Source organism: Trypanosoma cruzi, genomic scaffold, assembly GCF_000209065.1.
Source record: "Trypanosoma cruzi strain CL Brener 1047053517171 genomic scaffold, whole genome shotgun sequence".
Lineage (NCBI taxonomy): Eukaryota > Euglenozoa > Kinetoplastea > Trypanosomatida > Trypanosomatidae > Trypanosoma > Trypanosoma cruzi.
Window position 1 is genome coordinate 143,090 of NW_001849568.1, and position 16,914 is coordinate 160,003.

General features: G+C 49.3%; 8 protein-coding genes across 8 annotated transcripts, besides 30 other annotated features; all 8 read right to left on the minus strand.

The window, feature by feature from the left end:
• Positions 1–4,059: a sequence feature (heterozygous, non-Esmeraldo-like haplotype).
• On the minus strand, positions 330–737 carry Tc00.1047053509207.11 (histone H2A, putative; the record flags this gene model as incomplete). Its single annotated transcript, XM_808627.1, has 1 exon — positions 330–737. The coding sequence occupies one exon, from the start codon at positions 735–737 to the stop codon at positions 330–332; it is 408 nt and encodes a 135-aa protein (XP_813720.1).
• On the minus strand, positions 1,091–1,498 carry Tc00.1047053509207.20 (histone H2A, putative; the record flags this gene model as incomplete). The annotated part of the gene is made up of 1 exon (XM_808613.1): positions 1,091–1,498. One exon carries the CDS (start codon positions 1,496–1,498, stop codon positions 1,091–1,093), a length of 408 nt encoding a protein of 135 aa, XP_813706.1.
• Positions 1,692–2,124: a mobile genetic element.
• Positions 1,802–1,821: a microsatellite.
• Positions 1,953–1,973: a sequence feature (AT_rich).
• Positions 2,149–2,170: a microsatellite.
• Positions 2,247–2,297: a sequence feature (A-rich).
• Positions 2,870–2,890: a microsatellite.
• On the minus strand, positions 2,922–3,299 carry Tc00.1047053509207.30 (hypothetical protein, conserved; the record flags this gene model as incomplete). The annotated part of the gene is made up of 1 exon (XM_808614.1): positions 2,922–3,299. One exon carries the CDS (start codon positions 3,297–3,299, stop codon positions 2,922–2,924), a length of 378 nt encoding a protein of 125 aa, XP_813707.1.
• Positions 3,586–3,611: a sequence feature (AT_rich).
• Positions 3,709–3,748: a sequence feature (T-rich).
• Positions 3,928–3,954: a microsatellite.
• Positions 4,060–5,857: a sequence feature (haploid, non-Esmeraldo-like haplotype).
• Positions 4,072–4,124: a sequence feature (A-rich).
• Tc00.1047053509207.40 (hypothetical protein, conserved) lies at positions 4,277–7,687 on the minus strand (the record flags this gene model as incomplete). The annotated part of the gene is made up of 1 exon (XM_808615.1): positions 4,277–7,687. The coding sequence occupies one exon, from the start codon at positions 7,685–7,687 to the stop codon at positions 4,277–4,279; it is 3,411 nt and encodes a 1,136-aa protein (XP_813708.1).
• Positions 5,858–5,890: a sequence feature (areas merged during assembly that could not be assigned to a particular haplotype. This can correspond to areas where the two haplotypes were merged or to regions with more than two copies in the genome that were merged during assembly.).
• Positions 5,891–16,914: part of a sequence feature (heterozygous, non-Esmeraldo-like haplotype) that runs on past the window's edge.
• Positions 7,773–7,818: a sequence feature (A-rich).
• On the minus strand, positions 8,104–9,369 carry Tc00.1047053509207.50 (hypothetical protein, conserved; the record flags this gene model as incomplete). The annotated part of the gene is made up of 1 exon (XM_808616.1): positions 8,104–9,369. The coding sequence occupies one exon, from the start codon at positions 9,367–9,369 to the stop codon at positions 8,104–8,106; it is 1,266 nt and encodes a 421-aa protein (XP_813709.1).
• Positions 8,713–8,735: a microsatellite.
• Positions 9,394–9,464: a sequence feature (A-rich).
• Positions 9,628–9,647: a microsatellite.
• Positions 9,687–9,732: a sequence feature (A-rich).
• On the minus strand, positions 9,917–11,938 carry Tc00.1047053509207.70 (hypothetical protein, conserved; the record flags this gene model as incomplete). The annotated part of the gene is made up of 1 exon (XM_808617.1): positions 9,917–11,938. One exon carries the CDS (start codon positions 11,936–11,938, stop codon positions 9,917–9,919), a length of 2,022 nt encoding a protein of 673 aa, XP_813710.1.
• Positions 11,794–11,849: a microsatellite.
• Positions 11,870–11,924: a microsatellite.
• Positions 12,231–12,274: a sequence feature (T-rich).
• Positions 12,624–12,644: a microsatellite.
• Positions 12,664–12,690: a microsatellite.
• Positions 12,726–12,783: a microsatellite.
• Positions 12,833–12,876: a sequence feature (A-rich).
• Positions 13,050–13,072: a microsatellite.
• Positions 13,129–13,175: a sequence feature (A-rich).
• Positions 13,419–13,461: a microsatellite.
• Tc00.1047053509207.80 (glycogen synthase kinase-3 alpha, putative) lies at positions 13,772–15,232 on the minus strand (the record flags this gene model as incomplete). The annotated part of the gene is made up of 1 exon (XM_808618.1): positions 13,772–15,232. One exon carries the CDS (start codon positions 15,230–15,232, stop codon positions 13,772–13,774), a length of 1,461 nt encoding a protein of 486 aa, XP_813711.1.
• Tc00.1047053509207.90 (pyrroline-5-carboxylate reductase, putative) lies at positions 15,844–16,653 on the minus strand (the record flags this gene model as incomplete). The annotated part of the gene is made up of 1 exon (XM_808619.1): positions 15,844–16,653. One exon carries the CDS (start codon positions 16,651–16,653, stop codon positions 15,844–15,846), a length of 810 nt encoding a protein of 269 aa, XP_813712.1.
• Positions 16,793–16,832: a sequence feature (A-rich).

A 16,914-nucleotide genomic window follows, 5' to 3' on the forward strand; every position in this document is an offset into this window, starting at 1 on the left:
CAAATAGTAATAAAGTGTGGTTGGGTTCCTTGGCTTGGCTCTGATCTTGGGAAACAAAGGGAGGAGAGAAGGGCGGGGGCAGGGGACCTGCGGCCAAAGCAGAGGAAAAAGCGCACGGCACGCCACAATGCGGCCAAGCGCCGAAGCCGAGGCGCCGCAGAGACCTACACAACAGCGGGAGGAGAGGCAGTAGAGAACAAAAAGAAAACAACAGCAAACCAATCCTATTCTATAGGGCTACGTGTGGGTCACCGTGGCTCAGCGACGACGGCCACCCAGGTGCATCTACCATGTTGCGCCCCCTCCCTGCGCCTGGCCTGAAGGCCGCTCTAAGCGCTGGGCGTCGCCCTCGCCTTCTTGCTGCTCTTGTGCTTCTTCGCCAGCGCCTTGTTCAGGCTCGGCATCACACCACCACGCGACAGCGTCACATCCTTCAGGAGCATGCCGAGGTCGTCGTCGTGGCGCACGGCAAGCGTCACCGTGCGGGGTGTCAGGCGCTTCGGCTTCTTTGCCTGCTGGCTCGCCGCCTTCACGGACAGCTCCAGCAGCTCGGCTGTCAGGTACTCCAGCACCGCCGCCATGTACACAGCGCCCGACGCGCCGATGCGGCGGGCATACTGGCCGCGGCGCAGCAGCGAGCCCACACGGCCCACGGGGAAGATCAGACCGGCCTTCGCGGAGCGGCCGCCGCTGTGCTTCTTGGACGCCTTCTTCGCTGCCTGCTTCGGGGTTGCCATCCTTGTCTGCGAAAAACAAAAAACAAAAAACAAATAAAGTGTGGTTGGGTTCCTTGGCTTGGCTCTGATCTTGGGAAACAAAGGAAGGAGAGAAGGGCGGGGGCAGGGGACCTGCGGCCAAAGCAGAGGAAAAAGCGCACGGCACGCCACAATGCGGCCAAGCGCCGAAGCCGAGGCGCCGCAGAGACCTACACAACAGCGGGAGGAGAGGCAGTAGAGAACAAAAAGAAAACAACAGCAAACCAATCCTATTCTATAGGGCTACGTGTGGGTCACCGTGGCTCAGCGACGACGGCCACCCAGGTGCATCTACCATGTTGCGCCCCCTCCCTGCGCCTGGCCTGAAGGCCACTCTAAGCGCTGGGCGTCGCCCTCGCCTTCTTGCTGCTCTTGTGCTTCTTCGCCAGCGCCTTGTTCAGGCTCGGCATCACACCACCACGCGACAGCGTCACATCCTTCAGGAGCATGCCGAGGTCGTCGTCGTGGCGCACGGCAAGCGTCACCGTGCGGGGTGTCAGGCGCTTCGGCTTCTTTGCCTGCTGGCTCGCCGCCTTCACGGACAGCTCCAGCAGCTCGGCTGTCAGGTACTCCAGCACCGCCGCCATGTACACAGCGCCCGACGCGCCGATGCGGCGGGCATACTGGCCGCGGCGCAGCAGCGAGCCCACACGGCCCACGGGGAAGATCAGACCGGCCTTCGCGGAGCGGCCGCCGCTGTGCTTCTTGGACGCCTTCTTCGCTGCCTGCTTCGGGGTTGCCATCCTTGTCTGCGAAAAACAAAAAACAAATAGTAATAAAGTGTGGTTGGGTTCCTTGGCTTGGCTTTGATCTTGGGAAACAAAGGGAGGAGAGAAGGGCGGGGGCAGGGGACCTGCGGCCAAAGCAGAGGAAAAAGCGCACGGCACGCCACAATGCGGCCAAGCACCGATGCCGAGGCGCCGCAGAGACCTACAGAATAATCTTCTGGGCCGCTTACTGGATCCTAAAATTATCTATAAAAATCAGACAAGATAAGGAAAAAGAGGTACCCCAGAGGCAGTTAATTGCCTCATGTTTTTCTTATAATATATATATATATATATATTCTGTTGACTACTCACGTGGTCTTTTGTACTCAGATCTGAAATATTATTACTTACGAAGTGGCAGACTTTGGGGTCCTCCAACCACAAGACCCCGCCGCGAGGTGGGAATCGAGGGGCTGGGTGGAATGGCAAAATAAAAATAAAAAATTATCTGGCCTCTATCGGTTCCCCAACCCTTAAAGTCTTTTTCTTCCCAAAAATTCATACGGTAGCAAAGTACCATAAAGAAATGTACTCGATCTATCAGGATATACACATTAAGTTGGCCAGCTCTCCCGCGATCATTCTCTTCACAAGCTCTTTAAAAAAAAATAAAATTCCCATCAAAAAATAAAAATAAAAATAAAATCGACGGTAACAACAATAACAACAGCAACAGCTTTTAAAAGCCTTTTGGATCTCCCAAACCCCACAATCCACGCGCAAAAAAAAAAAAAAAAAAACGCGGAAAAACAAGGGAGGAAAGAAAAAGAGAGTTTTCTTCGATTGCCCTTTTGTTTCTTTTTTTGGCACCCGCGCGGTGCTTCCTTGCTGTTGCTTTTTTTCCCCGGCCTGCTGCCGAACCGTCCCCCTTTTTTCCGCCGTCGCACTCCTGCGGCCGATCTCGGGCCGTTTTTATTCCTGGCCTCCTCTTCAGCGTCTCGTGGAGAGCTCCATGGCCGCCCTGCCCCCAATCATCGGACGTCGGCTGGCCGGCAAAGCCGACCCTTGCCGCGGCCGAAATCAGGGTGTCTCTTGGCGGGCATGGGCGTCTTGCCCGACGCCGCCGCGAGCGCGTGGGCCGCGCTCTGCCTTTCCTTTTTTCTCTTCCGCCGCGCGGCGGCTCTGGCTTTTGGAAGTGCGGGAGAATATACCGAGAGACGCCGCCCGCGCATTGCCCACCCTTCACTTCACTTCATTTGGCGTCCCGTGAAATAGCGAAAAAAAGACGGATGTACATGCAGCGTTTAAAACGCGGAAAGCCCTTTTTTTTTTTTTTTTTGCGCACCTCTTGTTGTGAAAATGGATGTTTAGTATAAACGGGTACTTTTCTTGCGGAAGAAACCCAAAAAAAAAAAAAAAAAAAAATCTGTTGGTTGAAGGCGGACGCGTGAAGCCCCTATTCTTCGAGTGGATCTTCGGTGCGCCAAACCTGCTTGACCGCCCCAAGATACTCGCACATGAGGCTGTCGATCGTGTCTCCATCTGTTGTCTGCGTATTCTCTCTGACCCTGCCGTTACCAGCACCCTCTCGGGGTTGAGAAAAAAAACGGACACCCAAATCTTCTTGTGCGGGCTTTCCTGCCCAGTCGTCAACGCCGTTTGACCGCAGTGCGCCCAGCAACTGCCCGATTTTATCCTCAAGCGATGGCGATGGTGTACGGAGATTTTCCTCCGTGGATGCGTCTCCCTCTCCACGCTCGATTGGCCTCGCCTCTTGGCCCTCCATGGCTTCCAACAAAGCCCGCATGTCTGCCAAAAGTTCATTCGCTGCCATATTCGCGCCCACGCACACACAAAAAAAGACGTGCTCCGCTTATTTTTTTTTTTTTTTTGCTGTTTCTGCGGAACGCACCTCAGCCAAGGTGATGTCTTTTCCCCTTTCTTCCTATTTTGTTGTTTTTTCTTCTTGGGTTTTTATCCGCCGTCGTGGACCGGATGAACCCTCCTGCTTGGCAGCATGGGTGATAGTAAAATCAAACAAGGAGCAGACACAAAAGTAAAAAATATTGAGGAGAAAAACAACATGCACACACGACCAGCAAAACTGACAAGAGGAAAACAATAATAATTATTATTATTATTATTTCAACCCGCAAGACTTTGCCAAAAAGATAAATAAATAAATTTCCCTCATCTGAAACGGCAAATATGTATACGCTGTATGTATGCGTAATTTTTGAATATTTTTTTTTTCTTCTTCGTTTTTTTTTTCTTCTTGATTTTAAGCCCCGTCCAGTTTCGAGGCGTAATTAGAGTTTCCTAAAACGCGGAAAATAAAAAGGCAGCGACATAACACGCACAGTAATCTGCCTCCCCCTCTTTTCCTTCTATAGATTTCACCCATTTCCTCTTCTTCCACAGTCACCGCATGTTCTGTCACATCCACACACACACACAAACACAAAAAAAAAAAGAAAAAAAAAACAAAACCTTCCTCTATGTGTCCTCATTTCCTTCTTTCTCTTCGTCAAAAATGTGCTGTAAAAAAATGGAACCTGCCACCAACCAGGCGACCACACAAACACGCACACAGACAGACAGAAATGAAAATAAAAATAAATAAATGAGGAAAAAGAAAAAGAAAAAAAAAAAAAGAAAATTTGTCCTCTATGAAAAAAGCGGCGTAAAGAGGCCAGTTATTGGCGATACAGGCGACTAGGACGCAGCATATGGATGGGACAGTGAGCCCTTCTCATGGCTGCTTCCAACCTTTATGGGTCAAAGAGGGGCATAAAAACAAAAACCAAATAATTACTTTGAAAGTGGTCGAAGAAGAAGTGAGATTTTATTCGTCTTTTTCATGAGATCCAGTGCCTTTGCCCGCAAAGACTTGTTCGCTGTCGTGAGATCCGTCCCGTTGACATTGTCCACGAGCCAATTAATTTGACCATTCGTGTCGGGTCGCAACGACTTCAAAAACGGATGTGTTTTCAGAGCGGCTGAAATTGGTGGAAGACTTGTTAACACCAGCTTATCCCCGCCAAAAGAAACCTTCATGTTCCACGGTGTCTTCAAATCTGGACGACGAAGTTCCATGTAAGAGCCGTCAAACCGGTCCAATGTCACCGCATTTTCAAACGTAAGAGGAGGAGCGTTCTTAAGCTCAACCGCGGACACCGTTGGGGCATAGCTGGTGACTGTGCGGACTTCCTCGACTGCCGCGGATGGTGGTGACGGTTTCGTTGGTGGCGATGATACCGGTTTCGTAGACTTTTTTTTCTTCCCCTCCTCAGCCGCTAACTCTGAGTGAGACTTAATATTCACAACCGGCGTATCCAGCACCCCTTGTTCCTTTGCGACCTCCTCAAGGGGAGAAGATTTGTTGACAGTTGCCGCCTTCATCGCATCTTTTTCCTTAATTAACCTTCGTTTTTTCATCTCTCGAAGTTTCTTCTTTTTTTCCTCCCTCGCTCTCTTCTTCATTTCTTTCAGGATCCTTTTCGATAGCTTTTTTCTTTTACGCGACACACTCCCGCCAAGCTTCCCCTCACCCTGACCTTTTTCCTTCTTCTTGGGCAGTGGCGCCTCTTCCGCCTCCGTGACGGCTGCTGACATCTCCTCCTGTTCCTCCATTAATGTCATTTCGGCCACCGCATCCTCTGCCTCGTTCAGCTTCTTTGGGCGTCCCTTCTTCTTGGGCAGTGGCGCCTCTTCCGCCTCCGTGACGGCTGCTGACATCTCCTGTTCCTCCATTAATGTCATTTCGGCCACCGCATCCTCTGCCTCGTTCAGCTTCTTTGGGCGTCCCTTCTTCTTGGGCAGTGGCGCCTCCTCCGCCTCCGTGACGGCTGCTGACATCTCCTCCTGTTCCTCCATTAATGTCATTTCGGCCACCGCATCCTCTGCCTCGTTCAGCTTCTTTGGGCGTCCCTTCTTCTTGGGCAGTGGCGCCTCCTCCGCCTCCGTGACGGCTGCTGACATCTCCTCCTGCTCCTCCATTAATGTCATTTCGGCCACCGCATCCTCTGCCTCGTTCAGCTTCTTTGGGCGTCCCTTCTTCTTGGGCAGTGGCGCCTCTTCCGCCTCCGTGACGGCTGCTGACATCTCCTCCTGTTCCTCCATTAATGTCATTTCGGCCACCGCATCCTCTGCCTCGTTCAGCTTCTTTGGGCGTCCCTTCTTCTTGGGCAGTGGCGCCTCCTCCGCCTCCGTGACGGCTGCTGACATCTCCTCCTGTTCCTCCATTAATGTCATTTCGGCCACCGCATCCTCTGCCTCGTTCAGCTTCTTTGGGCGTCCCTTCTTCTTGGGCAGTGGCGCCTCCTCCGCCTCCGTGACGGCTGCTGACATCTCCTCCTGTTCCTCCATTAATGTCATTTCGGCCACCGCATCCTCTGCCTCGTTCAGCTTCTTTGGGCGTCCCTTTTTCTTTGGCAATGATGCGTCTTCGAATTCATTTACCTCCGGTAGGGGCTCGTCGGGATGAATGTTGTGCTGCTCCAACAGTGCTCGGTGTTGGGCCACTTCAGCCTCCTCATCCTCATTCGTCTCCCGCTCTTCATGAAAAACTGTCGCACCTTGCACAGTCTCAATCGCCTCGCCCTGTTTTTTGGAAATTGCATCCGCCACGAGCTGCTCGACGTTGTCCACAACCTGGAGTCGCAGCACCAAGTACAAGGAACTGCGAAACAGGTCCATGAGAAGGGCACCATGTGTTGCGTCGCACCCATTAACCTGCACAAGGAGCAAATGCCCACGGTGGGAGGAAAGGAAATTTCTGGCTGCCTCAGAAACCGGCAGAGAATCGGAACAGTCCTCCAAAACTATAACACCCTCGGTATGCACACGCATCTTAAGCTTCCACTGCACTTCAATGGATGGTCGTTTTAGAATGAGAACCGCCTGTTGCCCCGAGGCTTCTTCCCCTCCCTGTTGTATGGCGTCAAATGCAACTTCCTTTGGTTCACCCATTGTCGTCACTTTTTCCACACGTAATGAAATAACACAATCCGACCCCTGAAGTACCTTTTTTATCTTCTCTACGCGAGCGGCTTTGGTTTTGGCGTCAACCAACACTTCGTGTTCTCCCTCTTCCAATTCCTCTCCCTCAGCACCGCCAATGTGAACGTTGTTGATGTCAAAAATAGACAGGCCTGCCTTTCTTTGATGAAGAGCGTGGTACAACGCACCCCCTGCAGGTGTCGCGTTTCGAAGTGCATTTTCCAAGCCAACCAGAGCGCCGGATGCATTTAACACCATACCCCACTTGGAATCGGCCGTCGTGCGCTCAATCACAACCTTACCGGTGGTAGGATCATAGCAAGTCACTTTGGCAAAAAGCTTCTTTGCGGCTTGAGGCTCCTGGTAAAGTGCCATTGTAGAGTGGGCCACATTTAGCTCAAGGCGTTCCGGCTGCATCATAAGCACCCAACGTAGAAGACTGTAATACGACTCTACCGTAAGGACCGCCGTCGTCGCATCCGCCGTGGCGCTGTTTGGCAATGGTGTGGTGCCATTTTCATTAAAAGGTGTGCTGATGGTTTCAAACGCCGTCAACAACGAAGCTCTTATTTGAAAAAGATCTTGTGTGTTCTTTTTTGTCGCCTCCAGAGCGAACTGTCCTTCCGTTGTGCGTTTTTTCTTCGCTTGGGGCTGCTCCTCCACTGCAAGCCTTGCCTCCAGACGATTGCACGCCTCCTTGTAGCTATCACGCACAATACCGGTGGAGAGGACAGCCGCAAGCGATGCCACAGCCTTAGAAGAGGCAATTCTTTCTCCAAAAAAGCTCTCTAGTCGTGGCATAACGTCCATCGCCTCCTCATCCGAGGTCACTGGCACAAGTGCCTCCACATCGCTAGACACGGCACAAGAGGCATAGGCAAGCATGATACTTTTTTGAATTCCATAGAGCATTTCTTTAGGGGTGGTGCTAGTTTCTCGCTCCAGCGCGTTCCGAAGTTCGCGAAGCACAACGCCCTGCACACGAGTCACCTCAGAACGATAAACACGGTCGTGTGCGGGGTTTGGCACCACCTGCCGAATCGAGCGATCGTACAGCATGAAAGGTGCCATCAGTCGCGCCTTGAAGGCCATCACACCTGTCGCAATCTTAAAATCGCGGGAGTTGTTCGGCATAATCTCTTCCTGGACCGCACCAACGGAGTTTTCCGGCGCTGTCGCGGAGGATGCAGCCAGTCCACCTGATTTCTTGGACCGATACATCGTTGCCAAAAGAAATCTGCTCGAAAACAATAATATCGCCTTCCCTTACGTTATCTGCTCGAATAAGAAGTGACACTGCATGGGGAAAAGGAAAAAAAACAAGAAAACAAAAAAAAGAAAACAAAAAAAAAGACAAAGATTTCTAATTGTTTCTGTTCGTCTGTGGAAACGTTTCAAACTTAAAAAAAAAAAAAAAAGGAAGGCTGCGATGAGAAACACACTCCGGCATCCATCGTCCACGAAGGATAAATCCGCATATCCCCCACCGCACTTACAAAGTCCATTATTGCCTCCCTCGAACAGAATAATCCCTCCTCCTTTCTGCTCCTTTTTTCCACCAAAACTTCTAACTTATCGGTATCGTTTCCTTTTATTTTTGTTTTTGTTTTTTTCCCTCTTCCTGCCTAGTTGCTTTACTACTTCACAATAGCATTAGTAATGTCGGGAACCCTCACCACACCATGGGCGTGCTGTGCGGGAATGTCTCGCCAACGCAGAATGCCCTCGCCGTCTGTATGAAGAAACCCAATCAAATCACCCATGACATGGCTGGACAGTTGTTTCGTCTCTTTTAGTGCCTCTGCGTTAAACGCGTCGGCAAACAAGATGCGATCGCCAGGTTTGGCTCCATCGGGTGGTTGAACAAGGCGAAGTTCGGCTTCATTGGATGCGCAAAGTATCATGCCTTCCGAGTTGATACCCTTAAGTGGCTTCGGTTTCATGTTGCACACAGTCAGGCACAGGGACCCCTCCAATTCCTCAGCCGTGTAGTGTCCCACAAGACCAGAGACGATTGTACGCGTCTCCGTGCCGAGATCCATTTCTTCCACGTACAGACGATCGGCGTCCGGATGCCGTTTAATATTTGTAAACCGTCCGACGCGAATGTCAATTTGGTTCGGGTCAGGTGCAGCAGCCTGCTGTGACTGTTCCTTTTGCCCCCCCTTACGGGTGTGACCATCCTTCGTGCCGGACGACGTGGCAGTAGTGGAGGTGTTAGCGGCTTGGGCCAATTTTGCCTTCTGCTCCTTCTCCTTTTCCTTCTCCTGGCGACGGCGCAAAATTTCTTCCTCTGAAGGCTTCACGTAAATCGTTTTCTTCACCTTTGACGCATTTTGAGCCGCCGCCGTTGCCTTTGCGGTCGGCGCCGAAAGAATTGGCTCCAGGTACGCATCCTGCTGTGCATGGTGGGACCACGCCAGCGTGGATGGTAGTGCCTCGGTCAACCCATTCGGGTGCCCGTGAATGGCGGCGTAAAGAAGAAGGTCTGCAACAGTTGCCCTTGGCGTTCCCGCCAGAAAACCATTTTTTAGTTTGAAGCTTTCCACGCAGCGCTCAATCTCCGCAAAGACATGTGTGGCGAGAGGTGTTGTTGCACAGGCAGTGGCCCGAGCACCCGCAGCATCGGCCGAGAGAAGAAGCGCTGTTGAAATCCATTGATTTACCAGCGGAAGCACCTCGGCCTCCGCCCCGACAAATGCCCTCAACTCGGGAGTTTCTGAGGACTTGCGAAGCACCATCAAAATCGGGAGAAGACCAATGTGGATCACTGACCCGTCATTCACGGCAAAGTGTGTGCCGTCCGTGATGATTTGTTCCATGGGAACGGAAAACATCCGAAGCACGCATAAAACCGCCTTACTGAGAGGGGAATTCCCCTGAAGAATGTACTTGTGGCTCATTGTTGTCTCGAGTTGCTTGGTTTGTAAAAATAAATAAATAGAGAAATAGAAAGGAAGAGAAAATAATTTAAAAAAAAAATAATAATAAAGGCAAATTATCATCGAACCGCCCTCCATGTACGTACAAAAGACGCGTACAAAAGCAGACAAAAAAATCCTCGTAAATGTTACGCATGTATGCGCCTCCTTCTTTCCCCCTTCCCCTTCTGTGTGTATGTACGTGTGTCTCTCCATTTACACAGCCTTTTGCTTCTTTATTTGTTGTTGTTGTTGTTGTTTTTCTTCTTTTTCCGCTGTCATTTGCAGCTGTGCGCTCCAAAACAACAAAAAAAAAAGAAAAAGAAAAAAAAAACAAATAAAGAAGACGCAAATATAAATATATCCCAAGAGACTTCGGAGCACGAGAGCAAGCAGATGCAACAAAAAAAAAAAAAAAATAAGCCCACCAACAGTGGTAATAAATTATTTTTTATATGCGTAATAAACACACGGCCAGTAGCCTGCCCCCCCCCCCCAAGCAATAGACCGCGAGGTTCTGCTTGACACACTAACGGTTCCCCGAATACGTGGATGCTGGATGCTTGCCGCCACGGATGTGGTGTGTATTTTTGTAATCTGCCACCCTCAGCCGAAGCCTAGGAATGTCATTTTTCAAAATGGAGGTTATGCTTTTTTGTCCCCACAGACTGAGCGTCGGTAGGGTTGTAATAACGCCCCTCCCTGCCGTCGCCGACGAAGACGCCAGGTCCAAAAGCTCCGGTTTCACAATGTTCCTCCAGCGCAGCTGAAGATCCAACGATTTCTCGCGCCCTATAAACAGCCGATCAAAAATTGCGTCGCTGTCGTTGAGAAGCTCACTTTCTAGGCGCTTTAAATAGGCGAGGCACCCGTAAAGAGATCCTGCGGCAGCGAGAACGGTGATGCCGGCGAGTGACATTGTCGTGCCACTTATACCACCAACGGTGAGGATCAATGCGCCCAAACCCAACAAGGCAGATGATGCAAGAACCGTGATCATTTGTTTCTGACGATACTTCCAAAGAATCGCGTTGCATACGCGGCCTGCGAGTAGGATCCGTCTCGCGCCCTCCTCCGTCTCCGTGATGAGGTTGTCAAGACGGCGCAACGGAGCCTTCAGTAACTCTTCCATCACCTCGTTTCGCTCCCTCACAAACTCCTGCATCGCCACCACTGCAACCCTATCTTCCACCGAAACCGCCGCTGATTCTTCTATTGTTTTTGTTGCTGAGTCGAGTGGCGCTAAATTCAATGAAGACACCAGCGGCGTCGTGGCCTCCAATTCTTCGGTTGCGGCGGTCTTTACTGGTATAAAAGTGGTGTAGATGCGTGGAATGTCCTTCATTTCAATGACTTTGCTGAGGTTCCAGCAGAGGGCTCCGTAGGAGCGACCAAAGTCCGTCGCTTTGTCAAACATGTCCACCTTGTTCATTACGAGGAGGAACTTGTGCTCAAATCCGGCGAGAGATTTTGTGAGGACATCGAGCGTCTCTCCAGTGGTGCCGGGGTTGGCCGGATCAAACACCAAAAGAATGACGTCGCAGCGAGACGCAAACCAGCGCGTGGCCGCCAAAAAGTCATACCCGCGCAATTGTCCCTCCAATGATGTGCGGTCCTTCACGTGGACTGGGGTGTCAATCATTCCAGGTGTATCCACAATCATCAGTCCATATGGGACGTTTGACGAGGGCGGTAACTGCCGCGTTTTGACCTTGAACCGGTGGACAAAATGCATACCAAACTTCTGTAGATCCTGAAGCTGGTACCGCGGGTCGCTGAGGCTCGTGGGACCATCCTCTTCACTATCCCGGTCGCCACGCTGAATGATGGTGAATCCATCGTCTGTCGGTGCAACCCCGGTCCGTTGCACGGCACGACCGAGAAGATAATTAATGATGGTTGACTTTCCTGCGCTGTGGTTGCCGAGCAGCATGACCATCGAGTGTCGATGGTCGGCGGACGGCAAAAAGCTAAAGACGTCACTGTATTGCCGCAAGATGTCATTCCTAAGCGCAGAGATGGCACTTTCAATCTCCCGCAGCGCCGTGTCTGTTGTCTCTGTTGACTGCTGCACTTTCGCCGTTCCATGCTCGTCCCATTCCCTCACGGCGGGCTTCTGCCTGTTTCTTCCAATCCCTTCAAACCGCATGGTGGCAGCAGACGTCGAGGTGAACCCCCGGCAGCTGTTCTGCAGCACCCGCGCAGATGGAGAGAAAGGCACATGTCGAATACGACGCCGCCGCGGATAAAAACACGACGTTTCCGCCAGGGAAGACAAAACTCCTCGAGTCCAAAAAGCACGTGGCGTAAAACAAAAATGGTCAAATCCCTTCTGCAGGGAAGCGGCAGCCACCCAACAACGCATTCCTTGCCAGTCACACAAAACAACAAAAAAGATATTGAAAAAATAATAATAATAATAATAACAATAATAATAAAATAATAAAATTAAAAAAATAATAGACAAGTCATCCTTGCATGCAAGAAAAAAAAAAAAAAAAAAAAAAAGAAGAAGAAGAAAGGAAAAAAGAAAAAAAGACCTCCACCCCATACACACAAATACACACAAAAATAATAATAGTAATATAATAACAACAAAAATAGGGCAGTGAAATCCCCATGGTGGGAAATGCTTCCCTCTCACTCTCCCGTGTCTGCTTCCGTATCCCGCCGATTCATATATATATATATGTATGTATGATATGTGGAATGGTCAATGGGTAATGTATATGTATGTATAGACGACCCCACACTTATCTTCATCATTCGTGTATTCAAAAATTACACACACAAACAAACAAAAATATTGACTTTCCAACCTCCAAGTATTATCCAAATTGTTATTATTTTATTTTATTTTTTTTTTTATTTTATTTTTATTTTGTTTGTTTGTTCTTTTTATTGTTGTTTTTCACTTACAACGTAATCATTCCGCTCTTCGCATAGCGGTAAACCCCCCCTTCCCTCTTCCCCCCAAAAAAAAAAGACCCAAGAATTAAATGTGCGTGCATACATACACAAGTATCCATGATTTTTAGGTGTTATTCATAAAAGAATGATTGTAAGCCAATAATATATAAATAATATACGCGGGCAGAAGCGTGTATTCCTCCCCCGCCCACGCACACCCATTCCCAACCCCGCTACATACACACAAACAACGGAGTTTTAAAATGACACCGCGATACATGAAGCAATCCCTGTTCGCAGTTCCCTGCAGCGGCACACACACACACAGAGAGAGAGAGAGAGAGAGAAAAAAAAGAACAAAAAGCGACACACACACACACACACACACAGACAAAGAACGCAAGCGATAGCAACACGTCAGCAGCAAAAATAATAATAATAATAATAATAAAATAGAAATAATAATAAGAATTATTAATATTAATATTATTGACTATTATTATTAAAGGAGATAAGCAAACTAAAGCATCAGGACAACAATAAAAAGAAAAAAAAAAAAAAGAAATGGGGGAAAAAAAACCACTAACAAAGAAAGCGACACTCCATTGGAAACAATATTGCTGAAAGGTGCATAAAAGGGCAAAGAGGAAGCATGTGCGCATGGATCCTCCCCTCACATCCCCATCCTCTCCGTTAGTTACACATATAAAGACACGACGCACAAATGCAGCGAGAAACAAACACAATTCTTTAAAAAAAAAAAAAAAAAAAAAAACGCCTACCCCGCGTTTGCCTTCTTTTTTTTTTTTTTTTTCTTTGAAGCGCAGCCATAAAAAAAAAAAAAGGAAACAAACAACAAACAACAACAAAAAAAAAAAGTCTCGTGTCAAAACCAATTTTCCCCTTCTCCCATCCTCTTTCCCACAAATTTCACCATGCCGTTTCGCCTCTCCCCTCTCTGTCCCGTTTTTCCATCCCCCCACACTCTGTGAGCCCTCGCATCATGCTGATTTGACCATCGGTCATATGGGCAACAGTACACAGAGTAATCCCCTTTTGTTCGTTCCCTGTAAGATGACGGACAGCGTGGATGCTCATGTCAGCAACGCCTCAGATTTTCGTTTTCTTTTTTTTTTGTTTCTTTTTTTCTTTTTTTTTCCTTTTGACATCCTCTTCTTCTTAGTCCTCACCGCATTAGACCTGCGGTCCGGGGCTAAAGAAAAACTGTTGGAAAAAACAAAAGCCATGATCCCTGGTAACATATGCGCATTACACATCGAGTCCGTATTCTCGCCCACTCACTCCGGGCCCCCTCGCTTTTCGTGTAGCGGCCACTGCGACAATGTCTTTTTTCTTCTGTCTTTTGCTTTGTTTTTTGTTTTTTGTTTTTTTCCTACTCCATTCCATTCCAACCATTCACATTCACCCCCCTCTTTTTTCTTCCTCGTTTCGCTTTCGTTGTTTGTTTGTTTATTTATTTTCGCCCCTCCTGTTCTTGACGCTTCTGTGGTGGCACCACTTTACCGCTGCCACCTGCACTCACATGCCGTCGTCTTGCGGAGGCCTCCGCGGATGCCATGCGCTCCAGCAGCCAAGGCGGAAGCGCCTCCATCTCTTCGGCTGTCACCTCAAACATGCTGACAGGAAGCGGTGCCCCATTTGGAAGGGACGCATCCTCAGCGAAGATGTCATCAAAAAACGAATGTTCCAAAACCTCCGCAGCGGACAGTCGCTCGGCCGGTGTATATCGCAGTAACTCTCCCACTAACGACACCGCGGCTGGTGGTGTGTTTGGCGGAAGCACATTTTGCCATTGAAGTGCCTTTATGCGAAGGGCGTGATAACGCTGCAGGTAATCACTGCTGGTGGCAGTATTCGCCGCCGACGTTGGTGTCACTTCAAGTCCGGCCCCGGTGGCGTGAAAAAGAGCCTCGGCGCCCTGTGGATTCAGTGCCAGAAGCTCCTGACGTGATGGAGCTCCAAGAACCTTAAATATCTCGGCCATCTGATCCACCGTGCTAGCTCCTTTAAACAGCACCTCACCGCAAAGCAGCTCAGCAAGCACGCAACCCGCCGCCCACATATCTACATGAAAGTGATAGTACAATGAACCGAGCAGCAACTCCGGAGCGCGGTAGTAGCGGGAGCAAATGTATGATACATTCTTCTCTCTCGGGCCATTCACGCCTTGAGGCTGCATCACCTTGGCGCTACCAAAATCACAAAGCTTCAATACTCCCGTTTCTGGGTCAATTAATAAGTTGCTAGGTTTGACATCACGATGACATATGCCGCGCAAATGCAGAAACATTAAAGCCCGTGCAAGCTGAAACATGATAACTTTTACTAAAATAAATGGCATCCGCTGCTGCTTTTGCCGCAGATAAATATGGTGTAAACGGTGAATATCCAATGGCAGGTAATCCATCACAATATAAAGGTACTGCTCTCCATTGGGACCCGCTACAGTAAAATGATCCAACAGCCTCACAATACACGGATGATATGACACTGTGGTGGGAGCTGACGTCAAATCCCCAAGTGGCGTAAACCCCACCTCCCCCGCGGAATTATTGGTGCTACTGGGATCGGTTTTTCCAGCTTCCCTGCCTGGGTCATCATGATTTCTTGTTCCAGCCTGCCCAGCGTGTGTGGCAGGACCGAGGTGATCACGCAAAAGCAAAAGCTCGCGGTGATGCAGACGACGATCGAAGAGAACCTTCTTTACAGCAACCATCTTCCCAGTTTCCCGTACTCTTGCCATCATGACAACACCAAAGGACCCCTGACCCAAGACATGCAGCGGCTCATATGTCGCTTGGCCACCCGCACTCTTGCTGCGGTCCGTACCGTCTGGTTGCGGTTGAGGCGTTGTGACAGGAGGTGTGAGTGGTGTGGCGGTCGTGGCCTTTAAATCCCCCGACAATTTCCTCATATTTCAAACCCGCCCCTTTTTTCTTTCTTTCCTTTTTTGTTGTTGTTGTTGTTCCTCCCTTTTCCTCTTCTATTTTGCTCCTTTTCCCCCGTGCCACGCCCACCCTTCACAAAAACTAAAAAAAAAAAAAAAAGCTTTTTTTCCTTCCTCCCCTTCCTTTCTTTATCCCCCTTTTGCCGCACATGTATCAAAGTTGGGACAAATGGGGGAGAAACAGTGCCGGATGCAGTGGAAGCAAACAAAAGTCGTGAGTACAGGGCACACAGACACACAGACCGAATGGGAGCAGAACTCCACAACCGAGCGGGGTCCCAGTACATCACATATTCCCTTTTGGCTACCACAACGGCCCATCATTTCACTGACCCCTAAACCCCTCTTTTTTTTCCCCCCTCCCTCTTTTTCAATGAAGACGGCGCCTTCACACCAGCCATTTGGGCTCACGACTGTTTCACGCACCATCCCCTTTTTCCTCAGACTCGTTCCTGGCGTCACCCAAAACCAATATGTATAAGAAATACATTTACCCCAACTGTAGGAAACAAAACAAACAAAAAATAATTCCTCCAAAAGTAAACCCATCCAAGTCGTAAGACGATAATGAGAAATCCCTAGTTTAGATTGGCCTCCAGCACTTTGGAGCGATCAGCACACGCAATCATGGCCTCAATAACGGTGGAACGCAGACCTCCCTTTTCAAGCGACCGCACCGCCTCAATAGTCGTACCACCAGGTGAGCACACCATGTCTTTCAGCTGTGCTGGCGACATGTCACTGTCCTGTAGCATCTTCGCCGCACCCATCACCGCCTGCGCCGCAAACTCGTATGCCTGATCCCTGGGGAGTCCACCATGCACAGCCGCATCGCCCATCGCCTCCATAAACATAAACACATACGCGGGAGCAGAGCCGGCCACGGCAATTACCGCGTGAATCTGCGACTCCGCCACTTCCACCGCTTTCCCCAAAGTGCTGAACATTTTTAAAATCAGCGCCGTATCTTCGCGTGTCATCAGGGCGTTTGGTGTGACAGAAGTGAGACCGACACCCACACGCGTCGGAACATTCGGCATCACGCGCACGACCTTCCGTGCATGTCCCAATGCCTTTTCTATCGAGGAAATCTTGATGGCCGCCGCAACGGAAAGAATGATTTTGTCTTCTGTGACGGCGTCCCGTATTTTCTCGACCACTGAACAAACGGCATACGGCTTAACACCAAGCATTACGACGTTCGACCTTCGGACAACATCCACCGCGTCCTTCCCAGCCTGAACCCCATACTGCTCACACAATCGTTTGAGGTTCGCGGCGGTTCGGTTAAAAATACAAATTTCCTCTGGCGGATACTCCTTACTTAAAACGAGTCCATTAAGGATGCACTCGCACATGTTGCCACAACCAATAATTCCAATTTTCATTTTTCCCCTCCCCCCCCGCCACGCCACGCCTTTCTTCCGGTAATTAGAGATAAACCAAAATAATATATGAATGTAAATATTCTGAGTCGCTCTTTGCTTATAAATATGTGTAATTCTCTTAAATATTCTTTCAGCTGATAAAAAAAAAAAAAAGTATAAAAAGTATAAAAAAAAAACAAGTTTGCAGTAAAAATTTCAAAAGTGGCCCTCCGCCCAGAAAAAAAAAAAAGATGCATTCCTTAAAGAATGCTAGCCATAGAC